The following is an 18,190-nucleotide window of genomic DNA, read 5'->3' as shown; positions in this document are numbered from 1 at the left end:
ACCTTGTAATTTTCATTCAGATTACTATGGTTGAAGAGGCTTCACATAGTTGTTTGTGACAGCCTTTGGCTATTTGGACAATTTTGTGTGTAGAAACACACCTTTTTCTCCAAAGAACACAGTTGAGTTGTACTAAAATATTGGCCAGGCAGTTTTTCATGCTAAGAACACTGTGATTTGACTTTGTGCATTCATCTTCAGTCAACAGATCCAAGTTAAATTGAAAATGAACAGAGCTTCATAGTAGGTATAAGTGTGGATCAAAGAAGAATATTTCTGATTATTTCTTAAGAAAGTACTATTGGGTAAAGGTGGAAAAAAATGCAGCAATAGAAGATAATCTCTTACCTTTGAAAGAGAATTTCTAAGCAGGTAATATCTCAAGATAATTAGTTTGTGAGATAATTCTGAGACACCTCTCTGGGAGGCTCAGTGAGGTCAGCAAAGGGCAGAGGAGACAGAAAATTTGATAATGCTGAAGGGGGTGGAGATTAAAGATATAAAAGATATGTAACAGTGAAATGTGCCTGTAGAAGGCATTTGATATTAAAGCTCATTTTTCTATATTCAAAAAGGATTAGAGGTCCTCTGGGTCACTGAGCAGGCTTCAGGCTTACCCCATTCAAAGATGGAGGAGGAAAGACACAGGGTTGGCCAAGGACAGATGTAGCCACGTAGCACTTGGAACCAGAAAATGGGCAAAGACTTGATAAAATATTTCTTCAAATAAGGAAAATGTAATCAAGCAAACTAGATAGAACTCTGATGGCAAGCAGAGTCTGAAGAGGGGTACCTTATCTCTATGCTAGGATGTCTTATCAAATATGGACATGTGTGTATGTGCATATATAATCTCAAGGTTAAAGTGTGGGGCTGTAAGGAAAACATTAAGGCGAGTCTTCGGTGATGCTGGTTCTCAAAGACAAAAGGGAAAGGGACCTTCAGGTAGATGCTAAAAGGAGCTCAACTGCTTTCAAGAAAACATTAAGGCGAGTCTTCGGTGATGCTGGTTCTCAAAGACAAAAGGGAAAGGGACCTTCAGGTAGATGCTAAAAGGAGCTCAACTGCTTTCAAGAAAACATTAAGGCGAGTCTTCGGTGATGCTGGTTCTCAAAGACAAAAGGGAAAGGGACCTTCAGGTAGATGCTAAAAGGAGCTCAACTGCTTTCAAGAATGTAAAGGGAAGGAGGAATATGCGTGTAACTTGTGTTCCATCAGGATGGTATAATTAGGTGACTGAGAATATAGTTTTAGAAACAAAGAAAATTATGCAGGTTTTACTCTGGACTCATATTTAATCTAAAGGAATAAATGGTCAATTGCCCAAATAAAAATACAGTATCTCTTAGATTTAGATTGAGAGAAGCAGCTGCAGGAACCAACGACGAGGTCTTTCTTTTATTACCAAAGGGCTAGTTTTTATTAAAGGGTCCTTGTCATCATATTAGGGGTTTCCCCAATGGCTCAGTGGGTAAATAATCCACCTGCAATGCAGAAGGCACAGGAGATGAGGGTTCAGTCTTTGGTTCAGGATGATCCCCTGGAGGAGGAATTGGCAACCCACTCCAGTATTCTGACCTGGAGAATTGCATGGACAGAGGAGCCTGGTGTGCTACAGTCCATGGGGTCACAGAGTCAGACACAACTAGCATGCATGCACATCAGATTAAAAATGCCTCTCCATGAGAAGAAATTTCACGATTTTTCTCAGAAATCTGCTGTAATTCTATTGAAGATGGATTGCAGTAAATCTATATCATATTTCTAAAAACTGCTTTAGTCTTTACAGAGATAGTAATATTTTTTGATATCTTTTTTCTTCATTCCTTCCTTCATATTTTTTCTTTTCTATTTCTTCTACATTTTTGAAATGAAAGAGAGCTATATTAAAATATTATTATGATCATAGGTTTGATAAAACTTTGCATTTTTTTAGTCTTCTAAAATTTAGTTACTTAAAAACTTCAGGCTTCTCATGAATTCTGTTGACTTCATTGAATTTTGCAGGTGGGCACTACCATTCCTCTTCTCTTTAACATATTTGAAAATAAAAATGCTGAGTTCCCAAGGTTTCAGTTGGCTACCGTGATTCCCACTGGGAGCGTCACAGTCTTGTTCTTGGCACCAAGGGAAGTAACAATGGTTTGGTACCACTGGACCAGCTCTTTAGCAAAATCAATGTTTCATGCCATGGAGTGAAGAGGAGAGCGCCTAACCTCATGTGCTAGGTGGGAATGAGAGGGTCCAGCCTTAAGATTGAATGTATCAATAATGCACAAAGGATTGTTTTTTTTGTTCAAAATGTTAATTTTGCTTAATACCTAATACAATGGCAAAGTATAGGTTTTCCATAGGTGATTCATAATACTTACATTTTGCATAGAGCAAAAAAAAAAAAGTGCCTTTTAGAATTGGCTGACATTTAAGGCAGTGAAGAAACTCTCCAGCAAACACAACAGCAACTGCTCCACTGGAGAAAGCTCTCATTTCATCTGAGCCTGTTTGGCCAGTTCAGGTGCCAGCTTCCGGACACCTAAGTGAAACAGACTGGCGCTCTGACATGACATTTAGCCGTGCTAAGAGCTCCAAAAGCAAAGAAAACCTCCTTTCGCTCACAAAGTGCAGCCTCCCTGAAATTCACAGACTAAAGTGAGAATCAAATAGGTCCTGGCAAGGCACTCATTTTCAAATGAGATACTAGGAATTCATTGTGCAAATAGCATACAGTTATACAGCAGAGTCAAATCTCAAGGCAATTTATAATAATTAATGTCAACACATAAATAATTGCTACAAAATAACTGGCAAAAGTATTGTAAAAACGGAAATGAGGATTTTCCTTCTATCTCAGATTGCCTTGAAAGAAATATAGCAGATGAATAACTAAACAAAGACACTTAAAGACATGAACCAAATTCACTCAATCTCAGAAGAACAACATCATGCAGTAATCCTGGGTAACCCCAATCCTTATAGCTAGTTTTGTTTTTTTTTTAAGACCCTAGAGAAAGATCCAAGAACTCCACTGTTCTGGTTTTATTGATGGCAAGTTCCATCTGTTAACTGATTTCCAATCTGGGAGAGAGGCGCGGGAGAACGCCAACCTGGAGAAAGGAGACTGGGGTTCTCACTGAGACAATGCCAACACTGAAGGCAGCAGTGGGCATCATCGCCTCTAGCACCTGCTCCAAACGGGAGGAAATGGAGGCCCCAATTTTATACTGACTTGTAGAAAAGAGATCTACAGATGATTGAAGTTTTCAAAATACATCTCTTTTTGTTGTCCCCCCACGGCCAGCTCCTTTGCCCACGGATGTGAAGAGCAAAACTGAAGCTATTAACAGGAAGAAGAAATATTTGTCCATCACAACTGTATAAACCTTTCTGCGTGGATCACTGAATATGTGTTATGCAAATGCACTGTATCCTATATCTTTCCATTTGTTATGGGAGGGGAGAAATTCAGCTTTATTAGTGTCCTTTTTGGGGGCAGGGATTTAGTGAGTCTCTCAAACTCAAAGGTCTTTGTGATAACTTTTGAGAAAGGAGAGTTGCTCCATTTCCCACAGTCAAAATGTTTCTTTTCCTACGTGTGCCTTTTGCTGTTTTTCAAGGTGACTAATAAGACATCTCCAGCCAGAGACATGAAATGTTTTCTGCTTGAGACAGAACTGGGATGTTTAGTGTTCTCCAAGGCATTTAGAAACTGATACTGAATGGATGGAAGTTAACTGTTTCTGACAGTGATTTAGAGAATACTTAGTTTCCTAGAAAAGAGGATGCTTGTTTTATGTATTTCTTTTCAAAGCAATCACGTGGAAACACATATCAGTTCCTATCCCTTTTGCACTGCACATAGCTTTGGTCAAAAAAAATACTTGAAGAAGGACTGAATATATCTTATAATTAAAAAAATCTATGGTATCTTGGCCAGGAGTAGACTGTCAATGCCTTTTGATTTTAGATGAGGTTCACGAATTATTAAACAAAAAATTCTGTTAGGAATCCTTAATTTGCATAAATTCATATAATACATGATCTATTTTATGTTCATATTATATGTTATGTAATAGTAATAGAATTTTAAATGTATTTAATAATATTACTTTTAAGCAAATTAAAATAAAAATCAACTAAGGAGACTACATTTTTCTCCCTTCCTGCTTGCCCTCCTTCCTTCCTTCCTCTTTCTCACTCCCTACTCCCCCGCTTCACCTTTTCATTGTAGAAGAGACCTTAATTTTTAGAGCAGTTTTCAGAGTCATAACAAAATCGAGTAGAAGATACAGAGATTTGCCCTCTGACCCCAGGTACGCATAGCCTCGTCCACTGTCAAAATCCTGCAGCACAGTGGTTTGAGACTAAACAAAGGAATAAACGAATCTGTGATCCTTAACCACAGATGGAACGAAATTCTATACTAGTTCAGTTGTTTTCCTTTTCATTGAAATTTAACTTCTGGAATCCTTTTCCCCATGGTTTAATGAGACAGTTTTGCATGCTGTACCAGATCAGGAGAGAAAGGAAGGAGTCAATGGGATGTTGGGTTTTCAGAAGGAGATGATGCTTTTAAAAATGGAAAAGAATTTACAGGAACACCCACGAATGAAATAGTTAATTTCCAGTTTTGGACAAAGTAGTGAACTTTGGCTATCTCAGTCTTACTGGAATGAACAGATAAAGGCCATTCTGACACTTCCTTTTACAGTAAGAGAATATAAATGAACAATGAAGCAATGAGAAGAAAACTAAACTAAAACTGTAAACCTCTCTTCTCTTGGGGGTAGTGCAATTCAGAAATTGAAGAAGGGACTTGTGTGATCTAAATCCTTTGACTACAATTATCGTCCTAGTTGTTTTGGGATTCAGAAATTTGGAGGTGTTGGACTTCTCATACCTTTATTTAAATTCCTTCAATGTGGTCTGGAGGACTTTTTTTCTTTGAGTTTTTGCACACAACTCTATTCTCTAGACATGATGTGCAGTGAGAAGAAGAAAAATAAATCTAATTCTCTCTTGGCAGATTTTTGATGCCTTTTAATTCTAACCTTGCTACATCTAGACAATTTATGATTTCTTAGAGCTGTCCCTGTTGGCTTGGAAAAAATATAGCTACTCCACAAATATATTTTATTGCTGTTACCATCTTATCTATTACAAAATATCCTATCTCACAGGAGATGCTGAGTCACCTGTTCGTAACTAAGAGAAGAATGCCATAAAATCGATTTTAAAATGCTGTGCTTGAAGGGGAAAAAAGCCAAATAGCACAGGAAAAATCACCAGGGTGCATATAATAGCTTGAGAATCTCTCTCCATTTGTACATTCTTTGAAACAAATACTACTCTCAGGATACAAAATCAATATACAGAAATCAGTTGCATTTTGATATACTAACAACAGACTATCAGAGAAATTAAGAAAACAATCTCATTTACAGGAGCATCAAAAAGAACAAAATACTTAGGAATAAATTTAACTGAGGAAGTGAAACAGTTGTATACTGAAATCTACTACTTTGATAAAAGAAATTGAACAAGCCACAAAAAATGGAAAGATAGTCTGTGTTCATGGGTTGGAAGAATTAATATTGTTAAAACTACTACCCATAGCCATCTATATATTCAATCAATCCCTACTGTAATCCCAATGTAATCTTTACAGAACTAGAAAAAGAAAAAAAAAAAAAAAACAAACCTAAAATCTGCATGGAACTTATGAACCAAAAGTAAACCTAAGAACAAAGCTGGAGGCACCATAGTTTCTGATTTCAAGCTATACTACAAAACTATAGTAATTAAAACAGTATAGTATTGGCATAAACACAGACATTGACCACAGGGACAGAACTGCGAGCCTAAATATATCCCCAAGTGTAAAATCAACTAATATTTCAAAAGAAATCCAATAATACACTAAGGGGAGGGAGCAGTCTCTTCAATAAAAGGTGCTGGGAAAACTGAATAATAGTCACTGTGAATGAGTGAACCTGAACCCTTATCTTGTACCATATTCAAAAATAAACTGGATTAAAGACTTGAACATAAGACCAAGAACTGTAAAACTCCTGGAAGAAAACTTAGACATTGATCTTGGCAATGATTTTTTTTTTGGTTTGATACCAAAAGCAAAGGCAACAACAGCAACAATAAGTAAATGGAACTATATCCAATTAAAATGTGGCTATAAAGAAAGAAAATGAAAAGGTAAGGGAAGGAAATTCTTACAAATCAAATATCTGATTAACTGGTTAATATCCAAAATATACAAAAACTCACACAACTCAAAAACAAAAACACAAACACCATGATTAAAAAAGTGCACAGAGGAATTGAATGGACATTGTTCCAAAGAAGATATACAAAAGACCAACAGATATATGAAAAGGTGCTCAACATTACTAATCACTAGGGAAATGCAAATCAAACGACAACAAGGTATCACCTCACCTCTGTTACCATGGCTAAAATAAAAAAGAGCTAAGTGTTTGTGAGGATGTGGAGGAAGGAAAACACTTTTGCACTGTTGGTGGAAATATAAAATGATGTAGCCACTATAGAAAACAGTATGCAAGTACCTTAGGAAATTAAAAATTGTACAATCATATAATCTAGCCATCCCACTTCTGCGTATATAGGCAAAGGCAATGAAAACAGGATATCAAAGAGATTCTGCACTCCCACGCATTTCTTTTGCCAACTATTTTTAATATTATTTCTTTAATTTGGAGGATAATTGCTTTCCAGGTGCTTTCCAGGTGGCTCAGTGGTAAAGAATCCACCTGCCAAAGCAAGAGATGCAAGTTCAATCCCTGGGTTTGGAAGATCCCCTGGAGAAGGAAATGGCAACCCACTCCAGTGTTCTTGCCTGGGAAATCCTGTGGACAGAGGAGCCTGGCAGGCTATAGTCCATGGGGTTGCAAAGAGTTGGATACAATTTAGCAACTAACACACACTTGCTTTACAATGTTGTGTTAGTTTCTGTGGTTCAACAGTGTGAATCGGCTGTAAGTATACTATACCATCTCCCTATCGAACATCCCTCCCACACACCCCCAATTCCACCCCTCTAGGACATCACAGAGTACCGAGCTGAGCTCCCTGTGCTATATAGCAGCTTCCTATGAGCTATTTATTTTACATACTATATATATATATATATATATATATATATATATATATCTCAAAGCTATTCTCTCAATTCGTCCCATCCTCTCCTTCCTCTGCTGTGTCTGCAAGTCCATTCTCTACATCTGTGTCTCTATTCCTGCCCTGCAAATAGGGTCATCAGTACCATTTTTCTGGATTCCATATATATGTGTTAACATACAATATTTGTTTTCCTTTTTTTGACTTACTTCACTCTGTAAGTAAAACTAGATTCATTCATATCACTACAAATGACCCTATTTTGTTCCCTTTTATGGCTGAGATTCCCGTGCTTTTTGCAGCATAATTCACAATAGCCAAAGCATGGCAACAGGTAAGTTTTCATCAAGGATGAATGGGCAAAGAAGATGTGAGATACATATAAAATGTATACACACACACATATATACTATTCAGCCATGAATAGGGCATTTACATTTGCAACAACATGGATAGACATTAAAGGCATTATGCTGAGTGAAATAAGTCAGATGGAGAAAGACAAACATTATATTTGGAATCTTAAAAAGCCAAACTCATAGACATAGAAACTAGGACAAGGTTTACCTGGGACTGGGAGATGAGGGAAGAAAGGACATATTTGGTCAGACTTATAGTGAGAAGATGAATAAATTCTGGGGATATAATGTATAGAATGGGCTTCCCTCATAGCTCAGTTAGTAAAGAATCTGCCTGCAAGCAGGAGACCTGGGTCAGGAAGAGCTCCTGGAAGAGGAGATGGCAACTCACGTCAGTATTCTTGCCTGGAGAATCCCATGGACAGAGGAGTGATTATAGTTAATGATACTGTGTTAAACCCTCAGAAGTTGCTAAGAGAGTAACTCTCAAATGTTTTTACCACAAAAAAGAAATGCTCATTATGTGCCATGGATGGGGGTGCTGGCTAAGGTTATGGTGATTATCATTTTGCAACAGAGAAGTATATCAAATCAACACACACAACACACTGTTCAATGCCTACTATTCCCATTAAAGCTGGAAAAACACATACATAAAAACAGGTGAAATATTAGTCTGGAAAATTTTTTATTTCCAATAGTTATTTCTTAAAAGTTGAAAATGAAAAAGGTCTATCATGGTGTTGCAAATGGCTGATTTAACTAAAGAAAGCTAAAACTTTCATACAGGTATTGGTTCATAAGGAAAATCAGAGACATCTTCAATTATTACAGACACTTAAGTGAGAATATGTTGGAGTTCAGTCACTCGCGTATTCACTTCCCGCTTATCAGAACACATTAATTTCCAGCACCCATCACGTTGCTGTTTTACTGGATCTGTTCAGCTTTGTTTTCTCACAACTTTTCACATTGTCAGTGCAACAGACTGTGGAAAGACTCCTAGAAAATCAGTCCCAATACATGTTTAGGGTCCAAAAAACTGACCATGCTGAAAAAGAAAATTCTAGCACTCAGGTCACAGCGGAATCCCTCTTTACAAAGGATAAGAACATCAAAATGCTACACACTTGACAAGACTTTATTGATCTTATTCGTCTGTTCTCGGTAAAAAGAAAGGAAAATGCAATCCACTAACTTTTTCCTGCTCCGAAACCTCGGTCCACTGACAGTGTTGGGAATGGCACAGGCCGGAGGGTGAACTGTGGGTGGGGGTATCCACACGTGGGTGATGGAAGGATTCCTGGGTACTGGGCACTTTCTAGGGTTGGCACAGGGATGGCACTCACGACAGCTGCAAAACAAAGGTGTTGTCGTTAATATTTTCAATCCCATGCATCTGCCGAACAAGCAAAAAGGAAATGGCTACATTTTCACATGTTCAAATCCATGGATGCTCCTCATAGTTTCATGTAGGTTCCTTTACTTACCTCTCTTTCTAGAAAGTCCCTTTCTCACTTCAGAAAAGACAACTCACTCTTCAAGAATCTCACCAGCAAGAATTACCCTGAGGTTTAAAATTTTTCATGGTTTCAAACAAAGAAGTGATTCATAGGCCACCTTACGGCTCCCTGGTCTTTATTTGGTTTAGTTTTGATTTCATCTTATTCTTTCTTCTAGGCAAAAATGATGATGTTAGAAACATTAGATTATTCAGAAATGGAATATATTATATAGAGCGCGCTAAAAAAGTGGGGATTTTCTATTAATTCTGTGAAGGAAAGTAAGGCTTTGGCGATCTATAGTCTGGAGAGAGAATATGAAAGTATACTCTAAATGCTCACACTAAGGATTTATATTTAATAGAAAATACTTCCAAGCAGCTGAAGTAGTACCACTTAATGACACATTGATTTAAATGCAACTGAATGTTTTCTGAAATACCAAAACATGTTTGAAGTTACATTGGTCTAAACCTACAGATGATATCTTACACAATATTTTCTAGGTTTATTGAGCATTGTCCGATTCCATTGTTCAAATGCCTGTTCAGTGGTATCACATTATGAATTAGGTATTTGATTTAGGTCATACCTGAATGGTCTAGTGGTTTTCCCTACTTTCTTCAATTTAAGTCTGAATTTGGTAATAAGGAGTTCATGATCTGAGCCATAGTCAGCTCCCGGTCTTATTTTTGCTGACTGTATAGAGTGTCTCCATCTTTGGCTGCAAAGAATATAATCAATCTGTTTTGGTGCCATCACTTCATGGCAAATAGATAAGGAAACAGTGGAAACAGTGGCAGAGTTTATTTTGGGGGGGCTCTAAAATCACTGCAGATGGTGACTGCAGCCATGAAATTAAAAGACGTTTACTCCTTGGAAGAAATGTTATGACCAATCTAAATAGCATATTAAAAAGCAGAGAGATTACTTTGTCAACAAAGGTCCATCTAGTCAAGGCTCTAGTTTTTCCAGTAGTCATGTATCAATGTAAGAGTTGGACTATAAAGAAAACTGAGTTCTGAAGAATTGATGCTTTTGAACTGTGGTGTTGGAGAAGAGTCTTGAGAGTCCTTTGGACTGCAAGGAGATCCAACCAGTCCATCCTAAAGGAAATCAGTCCTGAATATTCATTGGAAGGACTGAGGCTGAAGTGGAAACTCCAATACTTTGGAGTTTGGCCACCTGATGCAAAGAGCTGACTCATTTGAAAAGACCTTGATGCTGGGAAAGATTGAAGGCAGGAAGAGAAGGGGACGACAGAGGATGAGATGGCTGGATGGCATCACTAACTCAATGGACACGCATCTGAGTAAACTCTGGGAGTTGGTGATGGACAGGGAGGCCTGGCGTGCTGAAGTCCATGGGGTCACAAAGAGTCAGACCCAACTGAGTGACTGAACTGAACTGTATCATATTATGAAATACTTACTCTCAGTGTAAGTCAATCTTCATCTTATAAAATGTTTAGCATGTTCTACCTTTTATTAACAAAAAATAAAAATTAAGCTAGCTGCTGGAATGATCAATTTCAACAGCATATTCTTATCTAAAAAATTAATGAATTATTTATTTTATATTATGATTTTTTAATTTAGTTATACCCTAAGGCCAGTTGCTGAAGTTCAACATGGACAGCAGTGTACATTTATCAAAGTAAAATCTTTTTTTTTTTTAAATCACATTCCTTTTACCTAGTAATTTCATCATCAAGATACAAATTACACTGCATTATTGTTGGTTACAAACAGATTTTTAAAATATTTTGACTTAAAAATGCAGATTAATTACATGAAATACATAGCACTTTAAATTAAAAAGGTTCCTTCAAAATGACACATGTATCCCAAAATGTGTTTATTGCAGCACTAGCCAGGACATAGAGGCAATCTGGATGTTCATCGACAGATGAATGTATAAAGATGTGGTACATATATGCAATGGACTATTACTTAGCCATAAAGAGGAATGAATTTAAATCAGTTGTAGTGAGGTGAATGAACCTAGAGCCTGTTATACAGAGTGAAATAAATCAGAAACTGAAAAACAAATATCATATATTAACGCATATATATGGAATCTAGAAAAATGGTACTGATGAAGCTATTTGCAGGGAAGAAATGGAGACACACACCCGGAGAACAGCCAAGCGGACAGAGAGGGGAAGGCTAGGGTGGGGCGGATCGAGAAAACAAAACTGACATGGATACATTTCACCCGGGGCTCAGTGGTCAAGGATCCACCGGCAATGCAGGAGACCCAGGCTCAATCCCTGGGCCAGGAATATGCCCTGGTGAAGGAAATGGCAGCCCACTCCAGTATTCTTGCCTGGGGAATCCCATGGACAGGGGAGCTTGGCGTGTTACAATCCACAGGGTCGCAAAGAGACACACTAAAGCAACTGAACATACACGCGTATATACTATCATGTGTAAAATAGATAGCTAGGGGGCAGCTTCTGTATAGCACAGGGAGCCCCCCGCCTGGTGCTCTGATAACCTAGAGGGCGGGAACGGGGGTAGGAGGGAGGCTCAAAAGGGAGGGTGTGTGTATATATATATATATACACATATATATGTAAAACTGCATTTGAGAATTTAATTTCAGTATATTTATAACACTCCTTAAAGCGCATATTAACATGTTTAATTGAAAAATGAACCCAGGTCTTTTTTCAGATAGAAAGTTTTGACTGACTGTTTTGGTAATGAGGACTAACTCTTTTTTAAGGAGGTTAAGTAATGGGATGGGGAAACAGTGGAAACAGTGTCAGACTTTATTTTTGGGGGGGCTCCAAAATCACTGCAGATGGTCACTGCAGCCATGAAATTAAAAGACGCTTACTCCTTGGAAGAAAAGTTATGAGCAACCTAAATAGCAATTGAAAAGCAGAGACATTACTTTGCCAACAAAAGTTCGTCTAGTCAAGGCTATGGTTTTTCTTGTGGTCATGTATGGATGTGAGAGTTGGACTGTGAAGAAAGCTGAGAGCTGAAGAATTGATGCTTTTGAACTGTGGTGTTGGAGAAGACTCTTGAGAGTCCCTTGGACTGCAAGGAGATCCAACCAGTCCATGCTGAAGGAGATCAGCCCTGGGATTTCTTTGGAAGGAATGATGCTAAAGCTGAAACTCCAGGACTTTGGCCACCTCATGCAAAGAGTTGACTCATTGGAAAAGACTCTGATGCTGGGAAGGATTGGGGGCAGGAGGAGAAGGGGACGACAGAGGAGGAGATGGCTGGATGGCATCACTGCCTCGATGGACATGAGTCTGAGTGAACTCCGGGAGTTGGTGATGGACAGGGAGGCCTGGCGTGCTGCGATTCATGGGGTCGCAAAGAGTCGGACACGACTGAGCGACTGAACTGAACTGAAGTAATGGGTGCTTTGTCTGAATCAAATAAGAATGTATATTAATGTTTTAATGGGATAAAATATTTTTTCAAAAACTCACATTAGTAAAGATATTTCAATGTTTTAAATCCTGTCTTAGTATATTGTATTATACGAAGTACCTCTAAGTGAATAAAACCTGTAGATATATGTCATGATAAAGCTTTTTACAGTTGTACCTCCTAGAAAATTAGAAAGCAGATAACTTGAATGATTCATCAATACTTGAATATAACTTTTCCTTCCAGAAAAATTAGAGGACATTACCTAGTTGTTAACTGAAATACTATTTAACTTTCTGGTTAAAACCCATTCCAGTACTCTTGCCTGGAAAATCTCATGGGCAGAGGAGCCTGTTGGGCTGCCGTCTATGGGGTCGCACAGAGTCGGACACGACTGAAGCGACTTAGCAGCCGCAGCAGCAGAATTTAACTTCCTGTGAAAGTTCACAGAGCTGACAGTTGTATGCAATTCTGTGGGGAAGTGAATTGTAGGTATTAGTTAAAGGAAGAAAATGAGTGGTACAAACTTTTCTCTGCAAAAGGGAAACTTCCTAACGTATTGACACTTTGTAAATGGATGATGGTGGGTATCAAACGGCTATGGTGTTTTTATACTTTTGGCTTTATTTAAAAGAGTAGACTACCAGAAAAATTATGTATTTTGCAGATACTTAACCTATAATATTTAATTTTAAATACTGAATTAAAAACGTGTGTGGTAATACAAAGCTTTTCTAAATTATTTTTGGGAGGACTTCAATGAAAAATTCAGACTAACTGATATATAACATCATAAATAAAGATGTTATAATTTAATAGATAAGATATTTTATAAAAGTAGATTGTGGCTATATAAACACATGAACAGAGTTTAGAAAAAGGAAAAGAAATAAAATGAGAAGGGAACCGTCGAAAAGAATTAGAAATTCAAACCAGATTCCAGCCAAAATAATGATAAATTCCCTCAAGGAAAAGGTTATCATTTTGTAGTCTTTGTGTCTGTCATAGTACAGTTCTGGAGATACTTCATATTTTTCAAGTGAGTTAACAAGAGAGATTTTCTAGAAATATTTATAAATCTGTCATTTTAACCCACTGGAGATTTTTCACATGATTTCATGTATGTATTATTTTGTTTCCTGGTGTGTATAGTTAATATGTTACTACAATGATACTAATAGTAATAGATTTGAATACATTTGCAAATAAAAGTCATATAATAACAAAGTCTGTATTCCTATGACTCAAAATTTCACTCTCTGAAGCAGTTAATTGAATTCATACATCTTACCAATCAAAATGAGATTACTATACAGTCATTAAGGTTGACTGCCAAATTGCAAAGCTTTTCCTGTGTTGACAATTTTTACTCATAAATAAATGTGACAATAATAGTCTCCCTTAAAAGTAGAAAGCACCCACTTGACAAACTGTGCACATTCTAATCAATATTGTTATCTGAATTTAACCAATATTTTACAACGCAGTTAGAAAAAGAATGTCATAAATATCTTCCAGTTGGTGCTGAATAAATTTGAATAGAGAAACATAAAATAATTTGGCAAGCCGCAGATTCTGTATAAGTTAGAGAACAGAGAGAACCCAAGAGACTAAATTCATATTCCAGCTCCAAGTCTCTCATTACTTAAGAAAAGAAATTTTACTTTCTATGAGTTTTGCATTTTGACTACTGACCTGAGTACAAAAGGTTTGCAAATAATAAAAGTTCTTTTACAAAAACAATAAATTTGTTGTATGTCTCAGCAACTCAGAAATTTGCATTGTTCTATTTCCCTCACATGAATAGACTAGTCAGTATTCCAAAGCTTTGGTTTTGAAGTTTTCTGATCCATGATTCATTTCTAAAATAGAACAGACAGCTACCCTTACTTATAAAACAGTTGTTGCAAAACTAATCATTCTGTAATAAGTTGGACCTAACACTGTGTATTGAAGTGCATTTTTGTATTTTCAACTACACGTCAGTTTTGAGAGCCAGAAACACACACCTACACAGACACGTCCTCACAGTACAATTCAAGGCATTCACTGCCCTGCTCTGCTTATGCAAAACAGCTCAAAGAGTGATATCATCAAACATTTTCAATAAATCTCTGCCTTGCGGCCAACTATGACAAGAAATCTGTTCTGACACAGCTTGCTGACAACTGGATTTATCTCTCATACTGACGCATAAAGATTTTTCAAGTAGAAACTCCCTCACCACCAAATTACTTAGTTTCCTGAACAGGGCACATTGATATTCAAAAACTTTAAACAACATTTACAAAAATGTTAGTGTTAAACACGAACTACAGGAAATCTAAAAATACAGATTTTATTTTTAACGTTATTAAGAAATAAAGCTCTCTATAGGTACTTCTCCCCATGATACTTGACAATTTGAGAGATTTGTTGAGGAGGAGAGGTGAACAGAAGAGTAAAGATAATATTTTAAAGTGCAAAGAGCTTAAGTGACATGATTTCGCACTCTGCCTCTCTTTAGCGTTTCTTTTTGGCAATGGCCTACATATAATCTGGACTATTCGGAACTGTAGTTTCCATCACCCTTGATAAATAATCTCCTTCACATTTTCGGGTGTCCTTTGACAAGCAATTGTCACTGGAGGCCAGCCACAAGTATCCACAAATTCCTACTTGAGGAAAATAGTGAACATTCACAACGACACGTTCTGCAGTTATTCTTAAAATAGTGGTAAAGGGCCCAAACACTAGGTCAGACTGCCTGGGTTCATTATCTAGTTCTGCCAGTTGATAGGGAAAAAATGCCACAGCCAACATCGAAGACAGTGCCCGTTGATTCTCTCTTCATGTATTCACATCCTTGTTGGAGTTCCCTGCCACAATTCATCCAGATTGGTCTGGTGACCAAAGAGTGCAATGGAAGTGATGGTATGTCACTTCCAAAAATAGGTTAAATGAGATTCTTTCTCATTCTCTTTTCCCCTCTCGCTCTCTCTGATGGTTCACTCTGGAGGAAGCCAGGAGCCATGTCTTGAGGACCCTGAGCTTGAACTGCCTGGCTAAATCATTCCTGGATTCCTGATGCTCAGAAGCTACTGAAAAAATAAATGGCTGTTTTCTGTTGCTACATTTTGAGGTAATTTGTTAGGTAATAGTAGGTAACTGGGAGAAGGCAATGGCACCCCACTCCAGTACTGTTGCCCGGAAAATCCCATGGATGGAGGAGACTGGTAGGCTGCAGTCCATGGGGTTGCTAAGAGTCAGACACGACTGAGCAACTTCACTTTCATTTTCCACTTTCATGCATTGGAGAAGGAAATGGCAACCCACTCCAGTGTTCTTGCCTGGAGAATCCCATGGATGGAGAAGCCTGGTAGGCTGCAGTCCATGGGGTCGCACAGAGTCGGACACGACTGAAGCAACTTAGCAGCAGTAGGTAACTATACATTCACATGAGAGGGTATGTAATCTATTTCCTGTTTTTTTCATCAGTAAAGTGGAGATCATCGTGGCACCAACATTAGGATGTGGTTCTGAGGATTAAAGACAGCACCCACCTACAAGTGCAGCAGGGTGGAAATGTTGGTTATTGACATTAATTTCTCCTGAGTCCCAACAGATCTGCCTCAAGACTAAGCTGAATAACATTTAATAAAAAATACTGTTTAAAACAACCTTATCTATGACTTTGTGGTGATGGTATCATGGGTGAATGCACGTCTAAACTTACTAGACTATGTACATTAAATATGTACAGTTACACACATAAATTATATCTAAATAAAACTGTTCAATGATAAATAAAATTTTTAAAAATATGACCACTTAAAATATAAGTCAAAAATTTCCAAAGATATTGAAAACTGTTTGAGTTCTGCACTCAAGTGACTAAAGCAGATAGTGAAGGTGGGGAAGAAAATGCTGGCTCTCGTAGTGAACGTTCTAGAAAGGCCCCCAACCAGTAACCATAGCAGCATCCAAGCTACCCTTAAAACGAAACTGTATGCTTCCTTCTGCCTCAGTCTTTTTAAACACCATCTAATTTAAGTTTTTGAAACTTCTAGCTTCTTTAGAGGCTGATCTTACCTTTTTTCCTTCAAATATTTACAAGGAAATAAAAACTGAAAAAAAAAAGAAATTCAAGAGATTTTTACTCAACAAACTCACACAGTGAATTATTAAAATTGTACAGCTGATGTGATCCTACAGGGTATCTGCTTCCATTTCTATTTTACCTAGATCTATTCTTCGCCTCTCCTCAGGCATTTTACAGCAGAAGAAAACACAATATGAGAATGGAAAAGGAATCTTTCCAAGGCAGAATAATTAGGATGCATGGAATAATAAAACACTGAAAGTGTAAGAAAAGCTGCCATCGCTCCAGGTACTGCTCTCAGCCAAAGAAGCTGCTCACCAAGGCTGCACCTTACTTCCTAGGAGCAGTCTGCCTCAAAGACTACAGAACTGCCCCCACCCCCCACCTCATTTGGGACAACCTAGAAGGATAATTCCAGCACCAGAGCAATCTGTACTGTCAGTTGAGGCCTCCATCAAACTTTTGGGTTGGCCAAATAGTTTGTCCAGGTTTTTCCATATGCCAACCAGCAAGGAGATCAAACCAGTCAATCCAACAGGAAATCAACCCTAAATATTCACCAGAAGGACTGATGCTGAAGCTCCAATACTTTGGCCACCTGATATGAAGAATCAACTCATTGGAAAAGACCCTGATGCTGGGAAAGACTGAAGGCAGGAGGAGAAGAGGGTGACAGAGCATGAGATGATTGGGTGGCATCATTGATTCAATGGACACGAATCTGAGCAAACTCCAGGAGACAGTGAAGGACAGGAAGCTTGGTGTACTATACTCCATGGGGGTCTCAAAGACTCGGACACGATTTACAAAGTGAATGATGATAACAATACCTGATTAGTTTACTATCTCCCTCTCAGCAATCCTGTACCCTTTACCCTCACAGGTGTTACTCCTAAAGGAGCTTGCTAATAAATCTGTTTTCCAATCTCTTTTCAGAGTCTGATTCCTGGAAACTCAGCATATGACTTTCCTTCAGTTCAGCTGCTCAGTCGTGTCCAACTCTTTGCGACCCCATGGACTGCAGCACGCCAGGCCTCCCTGTCCATCGCCAACTCCTGGAGTTTGCTCAAACTCATGTCCATTGAGTCAGTGATGCCATCCAACCATCTCATCCTCTGTTGTCCCCTTCTCCTCCCACCTTCAATCTTTCCCAGCATCAGGGTCTTTTCCAATGAGTCAATTCTTTGCATCAGGTGGCCAAAGTATTGGAGTTTCAGCTTCAGCATTAGTCCTTCCAATGAATATTCAGGACTGATTTCCTTTAGGATGGACCGATTGGATCTCCTTACAGTCCAAGGGACTCTTAAGAGTCTTCTCCAGGAGACTAATTTATAGTAAGAAAATCATATAAAATTATTTTTGGCCACTGTAAAAATACTCACTTTTTGCCACAGTTTTATAAGAAAGAGCAGCAGACTGGGGAAATCAGAATGTCTGGATTCTTCTCCTGTCTATGCTATTAGCTACTATGCTTCTCACAGGCATCAGCTTGCTTAGCTGTGAAGTGTGTTCTGGGGTAAGAAGTAACATATGCCACCTAATATTTTCAACCAAAAAGCATAACCTCAGACAAATAAACAGGTTTTGTACTTCAATGAAATTAAATGCCATTTCCTGTGAATTTTAAGAACTAAAAAACACTTCAGATAGTTTATATTTTATCTGGTAGTTATCATTTTGCAGAACATGGTGAGAAATGTCAAG

The 18,190-nt window shown here is 38.0% G+C and overlaps 1 protein-coding gene across 2 annotated transcripts in view; it reads right to left on the bottom strand.

The window, feature by feature from the left end:
* DCC (DCC netrin 1 receptor) overlaps positions 1-18,190 on the bottom strand; it is a 1,296,534-nt gene that overhangs the window by 54,407 nt on the left and 1,223,937 nt on the right. For both annotated transcript variants that reach the window (XM_059881088.1, XM_059881089.1), the window contains exon 26: positions 8,707-8,862. In XM_059881088.1, the coding sequence (XP_059737071.1) occupies positions 8,707-8,862 (156 nt within the window). The remainder of the gene's footprint in view (positions 1-8,706; positions 8,863-18,190) is intronic.

The sequence above is a fragment of the Bos taurus genome, chromosome 24 (assembly GCF_002263795.3).
Source record: "Bos taurus isolate L1 Dominette 01449 registration number 42190680 breed Hereford chromosome 24, ARS-UCD2.0, whole genome shotgun sequence".
Taxonomy (NCBI): domain Eukaryota; kingdom Metazoa; phylum Chordata; class Mammalia; order Artiodactyla; family Bovidae; genus Bos; species Bos taurus.
This window is presented reverse-complemented; position numbering and strand designations above follow the sequence as displayed.